Consider the following 20,865-nt stretch of genomic DNA (forward strand, 5'->3'; position numbering starts at 1 on the left):
TGCCGGCAAACACCCTAATGCTGATACCACACCTGCTCGGGCCAGGCATCCACGCCACATCAGGGCGACAGAGATCAGTGTTAAGGGTCCCCGACGATAGCGTATACAGCGTGCTTTGCCACTCTGCTAAGTGACGCTAATGTCTTGTGGTGTGAAAGGCGGGCCATTGAGCTCCGTAGCCACCCTGACTTGCTCCCCTTTTGCCTCCTTGCCTTCGTAGCGTCTACAGAACGTTAAGGGGACGAAACTTGGCGTGATTATGGTATAGTTGGGCAGGAGTAATGAACTCTGGGTAAAAAATGCGTAGAGTGGAGGACATGTAGAGAAAACACCTCCCTTTCAACGCCATTCTTAGCGGCTCGTATCGTTGTGGGTGTGTTCCAGGGTGGGCTGCGGGGCGCGTGCTGCATGCCTACTGCACGGACTGACTGTGGTGCGCCGCGGAGGACCTTTGTGCTGCGTGACCGTCCAGCAATGATCTTGAGCTCGTTTTACTTGAGTTTCTACAAATAGTTTATGTTTATTGGCTTGGCTGTTGGCTTTTTTTGTGTGCGTGGTTGGGCTGATAAAGCGTGACGTGAGGAGGGGCCGAGTGGCTTTGTGGTGCGTTGTTCGGCTCGTGACCGAAAGGTTGCGAGTTCGATCCTGACTCACGGCGGCTTCTTGGTGAGAGGAAGCGTCCTCTTGTAACTGGCAGATTTGTTTGGATTTAGCCAAGGTCCTTTCTTTAGACCTTGGTTTTAGCCACCTAGTTGAGTGGGATTAGTTTTCTTTTTCTCGTGGGTTACCGTGTTTCCGTGTGGCGCCTCTGAGGTGCCTGTCGTGGCGGAGCGTTACCGTGAGCCGTGTGCGTACCAGCAACACAAACACCACCCGTGAAATGATGTAAAGAATTCTGCCCTGTTATTCTCCCCCTCTCGTGTGTCGAGTTCCCTGGTTTCATTTTACTTCCCCTCCATTGAGTCCAGCTCCTCGCCCCCCGAGACGCAGGAAGTGCAACACGCCTGCGCCTTTGCGTGAGAATTCATATGATAGGTGAGGATAGTGCGTCGGTGTGAGGGAACGTGATGCAGTGAGTCAGCGTTGAACAAAAAATTGATTAGGACAGTGGAATGAGGAAGTGTGGAGCTGGTGAGGGCGGGGAAGGGAGCAGACCTGTCACTCACGGAAGCACCGCCACTCTGGCCACTCTGGCCTGACGGATTCCCTCGCGTGTGGCGGCCTCGGCGAGTGACGGGGATCCATGAAACACTGCGGTCCAGCTTGGCAGCTTTCGTGTTCATAAACTGTCTCTAATTCTAATCTCACATAATGTTCATATCTTCAACTCCCCCCATGCACGTGAATGGTGAATAGTGTTGGCCGTGATGATCGTGATGGTGATAATGGTGGTGGTGAGGCTGGTGTTGTTTTGAATTGGTTGGTTGACTGGTTGGTTGTTGTTGTTGTTGTTATTATTTTTTAGTGCATTTTTTGTTGTTATTGGTGGTGGCTGTGGTGGTGGTGGTGATGGTGATATGATGATAAATAGAGAGATATGGAGAAAAAACTTATTACTAATTCAAGCTCTTTTTGTGTGTGTTTGTTGTTCTCATTCTCATCACTCATTCCCTTCACCTGCGCCTTTGTTCACCTATTACTGTTTACCTCTTACCCTCACTCCACAACCACGAGAACCCATTACCCATTCACTCCACGACCACCAGCACTGCCATCACCACCACAACACCTCACCACCACTCACCACCACTCACCCTCACCACATCCTGACCCACTCACTGAAGTCCCTCACCACACATGTACTCACTGTTTCCCCACGTAAACCTTCCCATGGGACTCTTACTACTCACCGTCACCACAGTCCCTTAACACACACACACGTACATTGGATTAGGTTAGATTGGTTGTGGTAGGTTAGGTTAGGTGGATAAGTAGATTGGATTAGATTAGATCGCTTGTGTTAGGTTAGGTTAGTACACACTCAAAAAGTCAATCAATCGTCGTGTCATTCTTCCTCCTCTTACATTCGTTTCTTTTATTCTCGCTCCTTACCTTTGACCCTTTACTAATCCAACTACTGACCCTACTCATGTTCTCTTCTTTCTTTTACATTCGTTTTTGTTTTTTTGTTTTTTGTTTTCGCTCCTTACTTTCAACCCTTAACCCTTTCAGTACGGTGACGATGACGAGGGTTAATCCTCTTCTAAACCTCTTAATCCTCTTCCATTTCCTCTTAATCCTCTTGTAAACCTCTTAACTAACTCAACCACTATTTTACCCATATCCTCTTCTTCCTCTTACGTTCACCCTTTTCGTTTCAACTAACCCATGTACCTTCTTACCCATATACTCACGTCGTCTTCCGTCTCCTCCTTCTCCAAGCAGCGGGTCGTGTGGCATCCGAACACGGCACACAAGAAGTCATGCATGATGAAGGGCGGCAACGAGGAGAGCTGCCAAAACTACGTGAGGATCCTGACGGAGAAGACGCCCGGCCAGTACCTCATCTGCGGCACCAACGCCTACAACCCCATGTGTCGCGACTTTCGACTCAATGTAAGTGGCCGCCATTGCGTGTTCTTTATTGCAGTAGTAGTAACAGTAGGAGGAGGAAGAAGAGGAGGGAGAGGAAACATGGAAACATGGACTAGCAGGCAGCAGAAAGCCTGTTGGCTCATTACTAGGCTGCCTGCGTTCAGTGATTTAATCAATCCGTTTGCCACAGAAGTGGCTTGCAGGGAAGGATTAAAGCACTTGTGTACCTACTCTTGGGAACGTTCAGTTCACTCCTGTTGCAGCAAAGTGGCGATCAATGCGTTTCTTGAAGGAGTTGATGGTCTCTGCGCTAACCACTTCTGCAGGAAGGCTGTTCCAGTGGCGAACAACTCTATTCGAGAAGTAACTCCTGCCGATGTCGGTATTGCATCGCTTTGCTTGAATTGTTTTTCCGTTGTTTCTTGTTCTCAGGTTAGTTTGTAGCGTGAAGAGTTTGGAGTGATCAACGTTGCTGAGCTTGTTCAGGTACTTAAAGACTTGTATCATGTCTCCCCGCAGTCGTCTCTTTTCCAACGTGAAGAGGTTGAGTCGCTCGAGTCGTTCTTCATAGGGTTTCGTCCTCAGTGATGGTATCATCTTCGTGGCGCGGCGCTGTACTCTCTCAAGTAATTCAATGTCTTTCCTGTAATTAGGAGACCAGAATTGCACGGCGTATTCCAGGTGGGGCCTTACCAGCGAATTATACAAGGATAACATAACTCCCGGCGTCTTGTATTCGAAGTTCCTCGATATGAACCCAAGCATTGTATTGGCTTTCTTACAGGCGGACTTGCAGTGTTTTGTTTGTTTCAAGTCACTGCTGATGGTGACCCCGAGGTCTCTTTCCTCTTTCACAACATGTAGTGGTTCGCCACCCATGTGGTATATGTGGTTGCTGTTTCTGGATCCGATATGCATTACTTTACATTTGGTAGTGTTGAAGGACATCTGCCATTTTCTGACCACCGAGTGATCTGGTCCAGGTCTCTGGATAATTTCGCAGTCTGCCGTCGTGAGGGCCTTCCACCCACCTTTGTGTCGTCGGCAAATTTTGAAAGATTGGATTTTACTCCTAGTTCTAGGTCGTTTATATATATGATGACAAGTATGGGTCCCAGCACTGACACCTGTGGCACTCCACTTGTGACCGGGAGCCACTCGGAGGCCTGTCCGTTGAGTACAACTCGTTGTTTTCTTTCAGTGAGCCAGTCTTTGATCCACGCTGTCAGATCGTCGCCTAATCCCGCCGACTTAAGTTTCTTGAGGAGTCTTTCATGTGGCACTTTGTCAAAGGCTTTCTGAAAGTCTAGATATATAACATCACTGGGGATATGATTATCCCAGTTTTCATAGATACCTTGGAAGAAGTCCAATAAATTGGTTAAGCATGAGCGCTTGTTCCTGAAACCGTGCTGAGCATCGGAAATGATGTTGTTGTCTTCAAGGAACCTAACGAGTTTGTCTCTGATGATCTTCTCGAGGATTTTTCCGGCCACTGAGGTCAAGCTGATTGGTCTGTAGTTTAGGGCCACACTTTTGTCTCCCTTTTTGTAGATCGGTGTTACGTTCGCTTGTTTCCAGTCTTTCGGGACTTTGTTTTGTTGTAGTGACAGATTGTAGATGGCGGTGAGTGGCTTGAGGATTTGCTGCTTGAGTTCCTTGAGCAGCCTGGGTGACAAGTCGTCGGGTCCGGTAGACTTGTTTGTCTCGAATTTGTCGTTCGTCGATTGTACCAATTTCTAGGGAGTGATTCCCATCGGTGGGGAAGGGCTCTCGGGTACGGACTGGGTATTCTCGACCGTGAACACAGACGCGAAGTTCCTGTTTAGGATTTCGACCATTTGTCTACTGTCCTGTGTTAGTACGTCACTTTCATCTTTTAGGGGACCGATATTGCTTTTTGTCTTCTTTTTGGTTCTTATATACGTGAAGAACTTTTTCGGGTTGGACTTGGCTTCGCGTGGAGGAGGAGGAGGAGGAAGAGGAGGAAGAGGAAGAGGAGAAGGAGGAGTTTATCTTTTCATCAATAAAGATTTAATAACGTAGTGAATTCCGAATCAATGTGTGTGTGTGTGTGTGTGTGTGTGTGTGTGTGTGTGTGTGTGTGTGTGTGTGTGTGTGTGTGTTTAATGACTTGTAATGCTGAATCAACTCTTCCTCGTAGTAGTAGTATTTTTACCGTAGTTAATATTTTAAGAAACTTTGACTAATATACTGTGTTTATCTGTGTGTGTGTGTGTGTGTGTGTGTGTGTGTGTGTGTGTGTGTGTGTTACAGGCCGGGAGGCTGGAGCAAGAGAAGGAGTACCCGGGGCGTGGCTTGTGTCCCTTCGACCCGGCGCACAACAGCACGGCAGTCTATGCAGGTCAGCAACAACCCTTCCCTCCCTTCCCCTTCCTTTAGCTTTCCTCCCCCGTCACCCCACAACCCTTCCCTCCCGTCCCCTTTTCCTACCCTCCCTCCTCCGTCACCCGCCCCTCCCTCATTCATCTTCTCCACCAACAAAACACCAAGAAACACACACACTCGAGACAGACCCTCACGTAATCACCCTAGTGCTCCTACATCTCCCACACTTGCACACACTGTTAACCGCGGCGGCGTCCCCTCCGCACCGCCTCACCACATATTCACCTTCAATCCTGGTATCCCCATATGCCGCCACACTTCCCCTCTAAATAAACACCCAAAGGTATATATGCATAAAAAAAACATTTGTGTTTATTAAAACTATTTGTGTGTAGGATTTTGAAATACAGAAAATACTTGGGCGCGTGCTCGTGACCCCCGTTGCCGGGGCCTTGGCCGCCGCGCCTGGCGTCCCGCGGTGCACTTCTCTACGTTCATTAATATTCATCGCAAACTTTTTCATATATACATGTCGGCAGCGCGGGTTCATTTTGATGTTTGAGCGCTAATTTATACATGTCTGTGTACTTATAATTTCACTTTTCCCTCGGAATGAGAAGGAAAAATAGAATCGTCGAGATGTAAAATTTCCCGAACACGGTAAAAGTTTGTTACAACAAAATACGTTTGTTCTATTTAATTCCATTTCTTTTTTTAATATTTATTCATTTATTGTCGGTATTTGTGAGGGAGGAAAGGGGTCGGTAAAAATCTTTGTGGGAGCCATCAAAGGCTTTCAGTAATCCAGTGGCGCGTTTTTCCATCCCTGTGTGAACCAAGTCGCTAATTGGCGGCGCCGGGACGCCCGCACCGCCGCCCGCCACGGGGGAAAGATGGCCACCGTTTTGTTTACACTGAATAAACCTTTTCATTCCACTACGAAATGTTTTAATATCTGTTTTTACAGCTACGAGGGAAACAAGGCTAGCCGTAAAAAAAAATTGTGCTGTGTGACGAAATGCCAGTTCCGAGAGAGTGTGACGGACGGAGATACGAGAAAGAGATGAACGAAAGAAAGAATTGGAGCTTGCGACCGACTGTACGTGTGGAGGGAAGGAAAGATGAGGGAATAGGAGGGCGAACCAGCAGCAGCAAAGAGAACTTTAAAAAACAAGAGATAAAGAGAACAATGCGTCTTCTTGCCCATCCTTCCTTTTGTCTCCTTGAGTTTATTTTACTTCCCATCATACTTCTCTCCTCCTCCTCCTCCTCCTCCTCCTCCTCCTTCTCCTCTTCCTCCTATTTTTTTTTCTTCTTCTTCTTCCACCTCCTCCTCCTTCTCTTTTTTTTTACTCGTTTTCGTCCCTCTCTCCATTTTATTTTATTTCCATTTCCTTCTCTTTCTTTTTCTTGCCAGACCTCCTCTTCCTTCACTTCGTCTTCCGTGCTCCCCTCCTCCTCCTCCTCCTCCTCCGGCACCATCCTTCACGGGAACAAAGCGAGTCCGAGGCTTTGTCTTTCGAGGCTTTTATCCCTCTCAGGTGGCGTAACTGTTTGCAAATAGAGCTGAATCCAGAGTTGGGGACTCCGCGAGCTCTTGACGTGGAGCCAATTCACCTTCTTACCTTTTTCTGGGGTCTTTCTCTCATTTTTTCGTTTTTTATACTCCCCGGCTTGAGGAAAGTTTGAGGTGGAGGAATTTCAATTTATTGTTTCTTCTTTTGCGTGAGACGATGTAACTTTGAGATCGTTCTTTATCTCTTACTCGCTAATGGGTGGCTCTTTCTTCGTCAAGGTAGCGGAACAAACGGGTTTCGGGTTATTATACGTCTCGGAGCTTTCCCTTTGTGCGCCGTGACGTGATATCGTGAGGCTGTGTCCCGAAACATTATATAAATTTGGCGAGTTACTAAACTTTATGGATGGCATTGGGATCGGCGCGTCTCCCGTGATGCTGGGTACATACGAGATGACGAAGTGTGTCCATCCTGTGTTACCAGAGTACGCTGAACTTACAAACTCATTTTCGTGCCCCACTCAGTTCGGGGGATTCACATGATTGAGGTAAACTTACACAGAATGATCGAGAAACTGCACCTGAGAGCATGCAACTAGCCAGAGGATAAATATGAAGAAAACAAAAGTAGTGCTGATAGGACAATACACCAGGGGTCATATTCTTAAACATTTCGGCACCCAAGTCCACACATTGATAAGGCTCTTTCGTGGGAGTTGTGGGCATTTCCATGGAGAGTTTTATGCCCCTGGTGGTAGTTTGACAAAGCTTCTGTACCGTGAACGTGAAGACACACTCATGAGAACCCGATTAATCTCCTTTTTGGCCTTTGGAGATTGTTTTGAGAGGCGAAAGCGTCTGAGAATATCGATCCTGGAGCGAAACACTTCGAAAACGTCTCAAGCGCACCCTTCACCAAGATCAAGCAGACTGAGGGGCTGCAGGTGACGTCAATGCGCAGAAAAGGAGAATTCTGGTACGAGGCTGAGAAGACCTGATATATTCTGTTGATCTTGCCCTTCACTGAGAGCCTTATTTGCCGCGGCGTGAGTTATGGCAGCGACTTATGATAGTTAAAATGCACTGAGTTGTTGCCGATGACAGTGTATTTATGTCAGGGAGCTGAATGTTCAACTTGGTACATCGGGTTGTCACTTTCAGGCTCGTATTACTGCGTTCATGTGCGGTTGTGAGCAAAGATTCGAAACACCCTTCACTGAGAACCTTATTTGCCGCGGCGTGAGTTATGGCAGCGACTTATGATAGTTAAAATGCACTGAGTTGTTGCCGATGACAGTGTATTTATGTCAAGGAGCTGAATGTTCAACTTGGTACATCGGGTTATCACTTTCAGGCTCGTATTACTGCGTTCATGTGCGGTTGTGAGCAAAGATTCGAAACAAGCAGCTTTTTATCAGTCGGCGACTCAAGTAAACTAAAGTAGATAATTGTAACTGCCTTATGCCGCCGTGAAATAGAAAATATGATGTATAGATAGGGATGAAATGGTTTAGGCGCAATGAATGTTAACTAATCATTGTTTTCCCTTCTTCCTCGTGTGTGTGTGTGTGTGTGTGTGTGCAGATGGACAGCTCTACGTGGCCACCATCGCGGACTTCGCCGGGCTGGAGCCGCTGATCTACCGCAACCCGCTGAGGACCGAGCAGTATGACCTGGCAACCCTCAACTGTGAGTATAATCTTGTCCTAAGCAGGTGTTGTAGTCGCTGTGTATTCCATGCTTCTCACTCTCGGCGCCTTTTTTTCTGATCCATGGTCCTCCAGTAGAACCTTACCTTTCTTTTCCGTATGTTTTTTTTCTCTTTTTTCTTTAACATATATCTTACATGACTTGCTCTTTTATTTTGACTCTTCTTCATTGACATTTCTATTCCTCCAGACAGTTTTCAAACCCTCCTTGTTATCACGTTCCCTTGTCCTGGTCATAATTTGATCCATAGAGTATTGCAAACGAAACCTTGTAACTCTTGTAATCTCACCACTCACCAGCCTTAAATACTTCATCTTCTTCCTGAGCGTGGTTGTCAGTCTCCATGATTGTTGGTGTTACTATATCTTCAGCCACTCTTAAGTAATTAATTGTGTACTTCATCATTTCAGATCCAAACTTCGTGAGTTCTTTTGCACTGGGAGATTTTGTATATTTCTTCTTCCGGGAAATTGCCGTGGAGTACCTCAACTGTGGCAAGGTGGGTGCTTGTAGCTTGTCATGCGAAGTGTTACAAGAATGATATTATACTTTTCATTGTCAGAGTTATTGCCATTAATTAACTTGTACTGTATGAGGCTCATCAGTATCCATTTTATTTACTACTGGAGAAAACACTCGAAGCAATAGTAATTAGAGGCCATGTTATGCAGTGCTTTCCACTTGTTGGCCTTTGTTACAGTGAACATTGGTCATCATGACTTCAAGCATGTCAATCTCATTCAGTTTTACAAATCGGCATGAATTAGAGATTTGGAACGCTTCTGTCCGCAGACCCTCTACTCACGAGTGGCCAGAGTTTGCCGCCATGACAAGGGTGGACCACACAAGTTCCGCAACAAGTGGACCTCCTACCTCAAGTCCAGACTCAACTGTTCTGTCTCAGGGGACTTTCCATTCTACTTCAATGAGATTCGTAAGTGTCGTCTCTAGTTTGTCTCTCCTTGTTGCTGGGGCCGTCTCATTTTTCCTTGATTTATAATTGTGTTTCACTGTACTTTTTCTTCCTTCACGTGTACTTACAACATGTTAACTTAAACATATTTCTTTTTTTTTCTGTTTATCTCTGAATCAAGGGTAAAGTACACTGATGCTTAAAAATTTGGGTGAGGAGCCGAAAGCTTCTTCTGATGCATATAAACACTGGAAACTGCCATTCATTGTCTCACACACATCCTTCACATATTTATATAATCCTCCTACCATTTTCAGTCTCAGTATCGTGATCCTTTCTTTTTATTTTTGTTTTAATAAATCGATTAAAGACTTTTGGTTCAGGTCTGCACTTAGTCACAGTATTCTTTCCAAACTTTATACCTTACAGGCTTACTCTCTATGTTCAGAATAACAGTGTAGCAGCATGTAGCACTGCAACAGTGTCTTCCAAAGCACAGTTTTAACTAATGTTTTACTTCACAGAGGCCGTCACAGATCCAGTGGAGGGGCGTTATGGGGGTCATGCCACAACCCTGGTGTATGGCATTTTCACAACACCGGAGAATTCCATCCCAGGGTCAGCCATCTGCGCCTTCACTTTCCAGGACATCATGGACACTTTTGAAGGACCTTTCAAAGGACAATCATCAGTACATGCCAACTGGTTACCTGTGCAATCCACCAAGGTATGGCTAGTGTTTAGGTGTAACTTTCTCCTTTGTGTTTCTCTCATGTCTTTCAGCCACCCCTAACCTCCTAAATAATTATTTGTTGTAAATCATCTTCTTAAACACTTCATTCTGTATACTTATTACTGAACCACCTCATTATGTTTCACCCATCTCACCACTGTACTCCATACCTCTTGCTCCCACATCCATACCACTCACCCTGTACACATATGCATTTTTCCTCCAATCCATCTTGTTAACTTGTATGCCCTTCTCAAATAGCAGATTGCTACTCATGTATCCTTGCCTGTCATGACTTTGACTCCATCCATGCCTGTGTTTCTTAGGTCAGCAGAATTATACTATTCCTCAATCTCCTCTTACTCATACCTCTGGTTTCACACTTCAGGTTATCAGGATTTTCTTTGTTGATGTCATGGCTTGCCAAACTTTCACTACCCTTTCCCTCACTTCTCACTCTGTGGTCCCATATACATATATATACACATAGATAGAATTGTCATTAGATATCTGGCTCCCCCTGCAAAATTGTCTTTAAATTTGTTGTACTGACAGCTCTCATTACATGCATGGATTAGGTTCCTAAAATCTCTTATGGATATCTATTTTGTGGATAATGAAACTGGTTTCTCATTATAAATCATCTAAGTTCCAAACCCCTTCACTCCTAAAAGAAATGGGACATATGATTGCTCCACATAAATAAGTATTGTAAAATAAAGTAAGTGTTGTATTTCCAAAATTCTAGTAATCCAGTAAGTAAACTTTGTTTCATCATATTCCTCCCCAAAGCCAGAGGAAAGTATAATTGGAGACTTTTCCATTTTTTATTGTTATTATTGCATACATTCATGTCCTTCTTTAGGTCCCTGAACCCAGACCGGGCCAGTGTGTGAAAGACTCCAGTACACTTCCAGATGTCACTCTCAATTTCATCAAGTCCCATTCCCTCATGGACGAAGCAGTGCCGGCATTCTTTGGTCAGCCTGTCATGATCAGCACCAGTTTTAGGTATGTATGAGCAGTGTTGCCTTCAAGGGGAAATATGTTAAACTAGCCTTATCCTCAATATGGAGTGTTGTGTTGTTTTTATATATATATATATATATATATATATATATATATATATATATATATATATATATATATATATATATATATATATATATATATATATATATATATATATATATATATATATATATATATATATATATATATATATATATACAATATATATATATATATATATATATATATCACGTGAATCAGTTGATTATTTACATTTATTTTCTATTACAGTTACATGACACATTACAATGTACATTACAATGACACTTATGTTAAGCAATTCCTCTGAGCATACAATTTTTTTATTAGTTTGTCTGAAATTGCAAGAGTCGTGTCTTTAATAGCAAGGCTCATTAATTCATTTGTGAAGGAAAGCTATATATTTTTTAACATGTAAAGTTCTCATTGCTATAATTTTAATTAGTGTTTATTCATGAATGGACTTTCACTCTTTAGAGACATCATTATAATATGGTGTCCCTTCTTCATTAAGAACTCGATTATTGTTCTTCCCATACATGAGGATTTACTTGTGTCTCTACCCCTTAGGTACAATGGGCGATTCACAGCCATCACAGTAGATCCCCAGGTGCACACTGCCACAAAGAAGGCATACGATGTCCTATTTATCGGAACAGGTAAGTTACTCCCAGTTCAGAGGTGAAGGTATAGGATTGTGCAGGTTGTACTAACAGGGTGCTGCCGGAGCAGAAAATGCATATTACACAAGATGCATCATGAACATGTAAAGATTGTAAAATCACATGGTAATACTTCACATTTTACAAACATTTATTCCAACTCATTGCAAATAAATTGGACAAGGACTGCGTCACATCTCACCGACTGCCTGAGTCTGACTGGTTGAGTCCCCCAATTCAGTACCTACTGACTGCTACTCTTGACCATCTCGGGTCGACTACCTGCCTGCTACGCACATTAACTCTATTGTACCTCCTTTTTCTGTTTAGAAGGTTCTTGTGATCTTAGCCCTGGAAGAGAGTAGGCAAGATTTAAATTGAATATGTCCTAGAATCTAGATAATGACAGATCATACAAGAACATTCCAGAATCCGTACACTGCAGCAACGTAATGATACTTTGGGCCTGCACATAGAAAGACAAAATTAAAATATTATAAACATGTCTGGAAAGCAATTTTTTATTAATGTATAGCATTAAGGGGGTTGTGAGCACAGTGGAAAAAGGGCTTGTTTATTGAGTGACAAGGGAATGTTTTGTTGTTGTTGTTGTTTTTTCCATAATTTGACCTTAGTCTCTGGCAAACAAGGGAATCAATAATTACTGATTTAGTTTATTGGAGTTTACTGGCTGCTGACATGTTATCACGTGTATTGTATGGGTCATATCTGTGTTACTAAAACATCCTTTCATAATTTATTTTGTTGTTATAACATTCCTGAAAAAAATATAAAAACATAAATTACCATTCTTATGTACTAAATCAATGATATTATTTTAAATGATTAGCAGAACTTCCAATATTGCCTAAAAATAAACTTCCACCTGCCATATTTCAGATGATGGCAAAGTGATCAAGGCTATCAACACCAAGTCAGCAGACTCGTATCAGGAGGTGGAACCATTCATCATTGAAGAGATCTCAGTATTCCCGCCCCACATTGCTGTCACATTCCTGAAGGTGCTGAGGCCCAGAGGGAAGTCTCCCCGCCTCCTAGTTGGGTCACGCTCGAGGATCTACACCGTTGCCTTGGCGCGCTGCTACAAAGACAAGATCATGTCGTGCAGGTGGGTTTAGGTTGCAATGTCTTATATGGACGTGTGGATTAGCAGGCTGTCTTTTCTTGCAGTTTCATGCTTATCGTATGCTAAAACTGAAGGCATTAATTCCATTGTTCACTTTAGCTGATCAGTTTGTTTGCAGTACATTTTGGGAAAAAAAAGATGTAAGGTATTATTATTATCACTGTGACTTCAGTGCTCATATTATACACTTCAGAACTCTAGTATTATATTTGAAATTTAATTTTCTACTTTTCACACTAAATTCTCAAAAATTCCTTTGAAGTAGCAGTTTGCTATTCTGGCTATGAGTATGCTGTGGTATAATCTTATATGAGCACCTCAGGTATATACCTTGTGAAATAATCTTCAGTGTTCATAACAGTGGGGCATCGTTTTATGATCGTTCATCAAACATCGATAATAATCGTTAAATGTTGATATTGTCTTTTTTTATATTTGAATCTCATGTTGCATTTTTTCTGTTTGTTATGATCTTAGGGAAAGTTTGTTGGAGAAAATATGAAGATATAAACTGATAATAACTCCTCTTATGGTGTAGCTTTCCTTGTTTATCATTTTTGGTGTGTTTTGGCGCCTCCCATTTCATTTTAATAGAAAATGGGATTACCGTTGTGTTTTACCAACAGTGAATGTGTAGCCCTGCAAGATCCCTACTGTTCTTGGTACAAGGACATACACAAGTGCCAGCTAACCACTCAAGACAAGGAGTCAATCCAGAATGTGAGTGAAGGTGTACACAGCGACTGCGGCAAACCTGAAAAGAAGACCAAGGCTCCTTCCCGCTCTGCTTCAGTGGACAAATGGGACACCACTGGCACACCTCCTCCTGACCATGTCCACTCTAACCAAGGTATATAAGTGTCGCAAATGACTTTGGTATTATGATTAATTTTAGATTGTTTATGAAGGATCCCATTCATATTGTTAATACTTTAGCCATTTGCAGAGTATCATAATACCAAATCTTACTCCTTTAATAGGCTTTTGATGCAATTATTTAAACTTTTATGCACTGGAGCTGTGATGTTCACGATTTTGGGAAAGCTGGGTGATATGCTTTTCATAACTTTGAAGAAATGGATTCCAAACTGTAGTTCACTTTGCAAGCCAGGATGCAAAGCCTACAGCCTCCAGACCTCATAAATCCATAAAAAAAAAAAAAACTTTCATAAGAATAATATGTAAAATAGAAATAACTTTGTAACCATACCATGTCCATGCACTTTAAACATTAAAATCAAATTCATAACATCTCACATGAATATATTTTATCACCATGCATGAATTCTGTATGCATACATCTACCTCTACTGAAACACTTGTCTGTATCAAACCATATTGTCGTTACTTGGATTTTTTGGTTATTATGATATTTCTGTACACTTACACAAGCATTCAACAAGCGCTGTTGGTTCTTACATTTTACATGACGTTTAATAGCATCATTTTCTACCTGTGCAGATCACAACTTGCCAAGCACAACCAGCGTCCCTCTTCAGTTCACTGCTGAGACCCTTGCTATTGCCGTGGCATCAGCAACCATTGGTGCGCTAATATTAGGATTCATCACTGGGTTTTTCTGTGGCAAAAAATGCAACAAAGACGAGGACAACCAGCTGTATGCAGACACCGACTATGAGTATTTTGACCAAAGGCAAAACCCAAATAGGTTAGTAATTTCGTGATATTATTTTCTCATAGTTTTAAACGGAAGAAAAATGATAGAGTAGGATAATTTATCATTAGGGATTGTAATAATACTAGGACATTGAAAATTTTCTTTCATTGTTTTTAGTATGTTATATACTCTTTTGCTTTATCTTCTATTCTAGTATTTTTTTTTATTATTATTTCCACCAGTCATGCAGGGTTGTCCAAAAGACATTAGTATTGGAGAAATGTGTTCTCAGCATACTAAGTGACCAATTCTTCCCATAAAATGGGAACCAGTGTAGAAGCGAATCTACCCCTGCTGGAAACTTTAAAAATAATCCATGTTATTTACTGCATACCGACTTACATTCCTTCTCTAAATAATAATATTAATAATATTTATAATAATAATAATAATAATAATAATAATAATAATAATAAATTTGTTGGTGTGAAGTGTGAACATTTACCCAAAAACTTATTCAAAGATTGAATTTGAATTTTTTTTTTCTTTTTTTTCTTTGTGCCATTATTCCATTAACTTAACATCAAACAATGATTTTTCTGGAAAATTTGTTTTTATTTCTGCAACAAGCTTAGATCAAATTAAATTTTATCTCATTATCAAATAAAACAACATATGGTTGTGTAACAGCCAATATTGGCAAATTGCTTCAAATTTTTTAGATTTAGAAATTCACTTTGAAATTAAAGTTCCTCCATTATTGCCTACTACAGCATATGCTCCTCATTTAACATCGTAGCAGTAGTGACAAGAATTAAATAATATGATTGATGTACATAATTTTATTTGGCTACTGTGCCACATTGCATTCAGTTTTAACACATATAATTGGACAACCCTGACTCTCCTTTCTATTTTGAAAGGTATTTAAACCACTTCTGCCATTGTAGCATCTCCTCCAGACCAATGCAGCTCTTGCACCTTTCTCTAACTTTGTTTGTCTCTAAGAAAAATAATGAGCTTGTGTTATTAACTTCAGTTTCAAAATAGTGCCATGAAGCCTAACAGGTTATGTGCCTAAGAGGTTATGCTCTTGATGTAGTCCTTATAAATCAGTTATTTCTTTATTATTTTTTTCCTCATCTCTTTAGTTGAGTCCAGAAATGTAGTGTGGACAGCCATTATCAGCCATTTAAAAGTTATGCCTCAAAACCAATGTCAGTCATGTATAGGTTTTCTTGGCATTAGTTTTACCTTCCTCAAGCCCTTATGGTTTCCACTTGTTTTGTGGATCTTCATGTTTCTCAGTGTCTGTGTCATGAAGATTTATGAGCATCCCTTAAACTTTTGATTGTGGCCAGTAACACATATTGACTTCACTCTAATTTGTAAATGGCAAAGCGGTCAAGCTGGGGAGTTTGGGGCCATGGCAGTGGTGAACACTGGCTGCGTTCAGTACCCCGCCTCACAGCCTGATGCGCCTCCTCACTTCCACCCACCTCCCAACAAGCTCTAAGAGGTACTATGCTTCAAAGATCACTAAAAAATAAAGACTCTTAACATTGCCACCGTGGCTAGAAACTTTCACTGTAGCCTTATTCACTTTGCTGTGATCAGTAACAAATTTTACGTTTCTGAGCCACGTTGGCATGAGCAAGGGCTGCTGCACTATCACTGTAGAGGTGAGATGCTGGACACCTGTCAGTGGGATGTGCTGGAGACTTATGCTAGGGTTGGCAGCTCACTAGGACCCTACAAGCTTTGCCCTTTGGCCATTGAATTGGTATTTGATGAGCATTTTTGAAGTGCATGACTACTACCAACCATTTTAACTCATAATTTGTTAGGTGTACTTTCACTCAATTGCAAGTCCAGAATAACTGGTAACTGAGTGACTGTATTTACTGAGGGCTACAGAATCTTTACCTGTGCTGGTTCTCTCAACAAGTGGAAATCATGGTATGCCATTACACTGTCTTATTTATTTAATCAACATGATTTTTCTTGCCTAGTTTCTGCTTCTCTTATTTGGTTCTTTTACAAAAGTCCACAAAACTTGCAGCCATTAAATAGCTGAAGAAAACTTGCATCCAATTTGATTTTTGATGACTTTATTGAAAATTATTAGAATTCCAAATTTCTTTCTGTAATATTGAACAATTTACTGATACAATGTTCATCATCAAATAACTTGCAGTGAATATTCTTTTCATACTATGAGGAAGTAGCATACGAGGTGTGTACCTCCAGATTAGCCATCTCTATGTAGCTTCCAGGCCTCCTTTGCTTTATATTAATTCATATCAATATTTTTTTATTGAACAACATTCATGTAATTATGGAGCTTTGTGTGTTTTATTATGTTTCATCCCCTATGATAGCAATTTATTTAGTCTGAATTTATGTATGTGCAGTAGACCTTTGTTATATCACGGTTTGTGAAGAGAGAGAAAAATTATGGTAAATAACAAAATGTTTAAGTACACTCAAACCCCAATGATTTCTGATGTCAAGGCCCACAACATTCTGGACATACCCGAAACTGTAAAAGAACTGATAATTTTTTGAAAAATCACAAAGCATTGAAACTTAAAGCATTTCTGAATCACTTATAAGGAAGGACAAAATAACATACAACAATTTGAAAAATAAAGGGAGAAAAATAGATTTTTTATAAATTACATACACATTATTCTTCAATGTATATTCACTCCACATTAGAATTATTCATGAAATTAATAAATAGCAAAGATTACCTAAGAATGAACAGAGTAAGATTAAGTGTTTTAGGGAAATAGAAATTAAAAGGGAGAATGATTTGATCTTATGGTCTCGTGGAGAGAGAGGCTATTTTAGACTAACACTTTTACCCCAAACCCCCGCACGCACTACCACTCATCACTGTCAGCACTTGCCAGTTACAAATTATAGCAAATGAGAACTTTGACAAGAACTAACTGGAATTTACTCTGTGAAGATTGAGTTAATAAAATGTCAGTTCCATGGGTTTGAGTGTACTGCCTTGTAAACTGAATGCCAGATATTCTTTTGAAATATACGCAGTGATACAGAAAACTTACATTCACATACACAAAAAAAAATATTTTGACATGAGAGATTGCTTATTAACTTTAACACTGGATTTTAATGGATTCTTTACTTTCATATCCAAGAAGGCACAGCTCAAAAACAGACTGAAACTTCTTAAACTTCCTTGACTTTGACTTGTGGCTAGTAACCAATAATGTTCATGTACAGTGTCTGCAAAAGAAATGTGCTACTCAAGGATTGTAATTAAATTTTCATGGTATTTCTTACTCACTATTTTCAGTTACCTTCATCACTCTTTCAATCAGAATTCTTCCATGCGCCTTAACAGGTATGCTTAAGAATCTTATGCTTTTATACCTACCTCAACTATCTTTATTTTCTTCATCATAAAATGGCACAAAATATTAACATTCTTTGCTCTGATGCAGTCCTGTGATACCCTACTACATCTAAGTCAGCTTATGTCTAGAATGCCTCTAATTAATGACAGATTCACTTCCATATATCAGCATTTCAGCTGTTACTCCCTTAACTCCAAGAGAATTTCTCAACTTCAGCCCTTCAATTGCTCCTTTTTTCATTTATCATTAATACTACCTCTTGTACCTTCTGTTCTTGTTCAGGAGACCAGAGCTAACAAGGGATGAAGAGGGATAATTCCGCAAATGAATTGTGCTGCTTTAGTGCAGTAGCTTCTTGCAAGTGGAACATTTCTTTTGCGGACACTTTGTGGAGAAAATAAAAATCAACACCAATATGTAAATTTTGCCCTGGAAATTTCAAATAATCATCGGAAAACATTGAAATAAATAGGGTTTGGTAGGATCTAAAAGCCTCAATCCTTATTCATTTATAGTTCTAATTGGCACTCAAACAATTTTATGAATTCATTTAGGTGGAGATATGTAAATAGTAATGCAAGTACATAACATTACAATTTACATGTGTATAAAAAGTAACAGCTGAAACAGCCAGCTAGATTCTATGCCTTTGCAACTCATAATTACTTTGGCATCAAAAAATCAAATTGCATGAAAGAATATATTAATTGGAGATAATCAGATACATGGAAAAATTATTGTGTGGAGGCAAAAGAGTTTAAAAACATATGCACCAAATTTATGAAAATAGCATGGCTGAATAGCATAGCAGCATGAGAGCAAGTAAAAGTTTTTACTAGTGATCATGAAATGAAAAAGGTATTTACTTAGGTAGCTTTTTTTTTAGATAATGAAGAAACGTAAATTTGTAGGTACATGGAGTTAGCAGGCATAGTAATAGAATAAGGTAGCATGAAATGAAAAAAAGAGCTTGGCTGTGACAAATGGGAACTTTTATGAAAGGAGAGTATGAGTATGAAGATGCTGTGTTATAAAATTATTATTCACTTTCCATGTGAATGCAACATATATTTGGTTCAAGCATGAAAAGGAAAATGACGGTGACAAACAGTTTGAAGTTATAGTTCCATTAGATATATACATTTCTGCGTATGGTGCCGGTAGCCTTTCTTGACGGGGCCTGATGGTTGACCCCAGCCCGTTGTGGCACAGGCAAGTGTTTAAAGTGAGAGAATCTAGAGTAACATATGCTTCTCTGGCTAATAGACTGTACGCATTAGCTATTAGTTCTCCTCTACTGCATGAGGCCCTCACATGTGTCTCCGTGGTAACAGCGACGATTTATCCTTTGTTTAGTAACTTTTTTTACGATCTGGTGTTGTCTAATGCAGCTCCGTGTATGGAAAACACTTATTTCAAAGCGAGAAGTCAAAATAACCACACCTTCAGAAATAATACCAATCTAACATCAAATTAAATTATACAAGAGATGCTAAAAAAAACAATACAGTCATGAATGGAATATTCAAGAGACAAAACATCTCATGTTGCCTTCCAGACTGGACTTCTGTCATTCAAGAGGTGGATACAGGCATGCATACATTCAGCACCCAGTGATCATATTTACCATAAATTGATATAAACCTTGAAACCTACGAGTGATGGGTAATATAGTATATTTTTCCTGAGCAGCAGGTACCATGTCTGGAAATTTGTCTCCAAACAATAACTTGTATTCTGGAATCCCGAAAGAAAAGAAAAGAGCCAAGTTCACTAAGGCAAGTATACCTCCTAGATAGTTGTCTGGGTAGCCAAGTGTGGGGCTGCGTGTATAGCCAGTACCATCTATTATTTGATACTTCTTCAAAACCAGTCATGACATTCAGTGTAGCAATTAACTTGAGTGAAGTTACCACAGTATGTCATTTAATGACATATACTGTACCTTAAAGATAAACAGCTGCATGTCCTGTGTGATGTCTTTTGCCACGTGAATTCAGAGGTTATAATTGATCTCAGAAAATCTACTCATAGCTAGATTTTATCAGAAATTAGTTTTTTCACCTGATATTTTAGGTACTGGACTGTATTACAGATATATTATGAGGTGATTAAAAATCCTTTCTTTATTCAAGATTTGTGCATATTTTTAGCAGATATTGAACATAATATTATTGATTTACAGCTATCTTAATACGCAAGTGGTTTTATTAACTTGAGTCAAAACAGGCTGAAAAATCATCTGTCATAAAACTAACTAGAAAATATGTTACAACAAGTTTCGGTTGTTGAAATGTTTGTTGGCAAGACACCCCAAGGGAGGAGAACAGTACATGCTGTAATAACTCCCTGTGGTGACTCAGTCATTGTAAAGGAGCTCAGTACATACCAGTTAATGGGAAGCACAACCATTGCCTCCTGCAACTCTTCTTGGAGCAGGGTGAGCTGCTCATTACTCTACCACTGTACCACCATGGACCCTTGATGATGACAAGATGCATATGTTTAGCAACAATGCCTGTGAAAATTAATTAGTGTAGTAATGATACAGAAAAGCAAGCCGACCATGTTTTCTTTGGGCTTCTCCTGAAGTGTCTCTGTTGCTAAAGGACAATGGGCAGGAGCCCTCTAATTGGGATTAAGCAAATTGATTTTGATTAATATCTATTCAATGGCTTGCTATCATTAAATAGAATCTTATTTTCATTTATTTTCATGTCATAGTTCAAAAAGTACTTAATCTCTCTCAGACATTCAGTACAACTTGCTTCTTATCAGCACACATCACTTTCCTCCTTCTAAATATATGTGAAATGTCATAGAATGATGCAAAACTTTATCAAGACAAGTAAGTCTTACCCTTCAGAAATTGAAAACATTGTTGTAAACCAGAAGACTGAGTTGTTGGTGGTGTCATATGCATCATAAGGCAGGAGACTTTCATTTTAAGTATTTCCTTGGATTTTCCAATAAAAGTATCCAAACCTCTCAGCTTCCTGCTGACACACAAAGTGGTTGGTTCAGAAACTGTCAGATACTGTTTGACTTTTCTTCCAGGAAAAAAATCAAATTGTGATGTAAAAAAGGTTTACTTCATGAGTGTTGGGTACAAATAGAATTAAATCATTAATTCTGGTAACACTGTTAAAGGTTTTGCAAGAACACCTTGTACAGGAATTTTTTTAAAAGATAACACTTGACATTAAAGAACATTAAGAGTTTTAAACAGCATTAACTTTT

The 20,865-nt window shown here is 40.3% G+C and overlaps 1 protein-coding gene across 1 annotated transcript in view; it reads left to right on the top strand.

Moving 5' to 3' along the window:
* Nucleotides 1-20,865, top strand: part of LOC126997417 (semaphorin-1A-like) — a 49,606-nt gene that overhangs the window by 21,736 nt on the left and 7,005 nt on the right. The window contains exons 3-13 of the mRNA XM_050858499.1: nucleotides 2,386-2,556; nucleotides 4,813-4,900; nucleotides 7,985-8,089; nucleotides 8,521-8,609; nucleotides 8,903-9,044; nucleotides 9,548-9,750; nucleotides 10,622-10,767; nucleotides 11,377-11,465; nucleotides 12,369-12,597; nucleotides 13,242-13,465; nucleotides 14,077-14,284. Of these exons, the coding sequence (XP_050714456.1) occupies nucleotides 2,386-2,556; nucleotides 4,813-4,900; nucleotides 7,985-8,089; nucleotides 8,521-8,609; nucleotides 8,903-9,044; nucleotides 9,548-9,750; nucleotides 10,622-10,767; nucleotides 11,377-11,465; nucleotides 12,369-12,597; nucleotides 13,242-13,465; nucleotides 14,077-14,284 (1,694 nt within the window). The remainder of the gene's footprint in view (nucleotides 1-2,385; nucleotides 2,557-4,812; nucleotides 4,901-7,984; nucleotides 8,090-8,520; nucleotides 8,610-8,902; nucleotides 9,045-9,547; nucleotides 9,751-10,621; nucleotides 10,768-11,376; nucleotides 11,466-12,368; nucleotides 12,598-13,241; nucleotides 13,466-14,076; nucleotides 14,285-20,865) is intronic.

This window comes from Eriocheir sinensis, chromosome 12 (assembly GCF_024679095.1).
Source record: "Eriocheir sinensis breed Jianghai 21 chromosome 12, ASM2467909v1, whole genome shotgun sequence".
NCBI lineage: Eukaryota > Metazoa > Arthropoda > Malacostraca > Decapoda > Varunidae > Eriocheir > Eriocheir sinensis.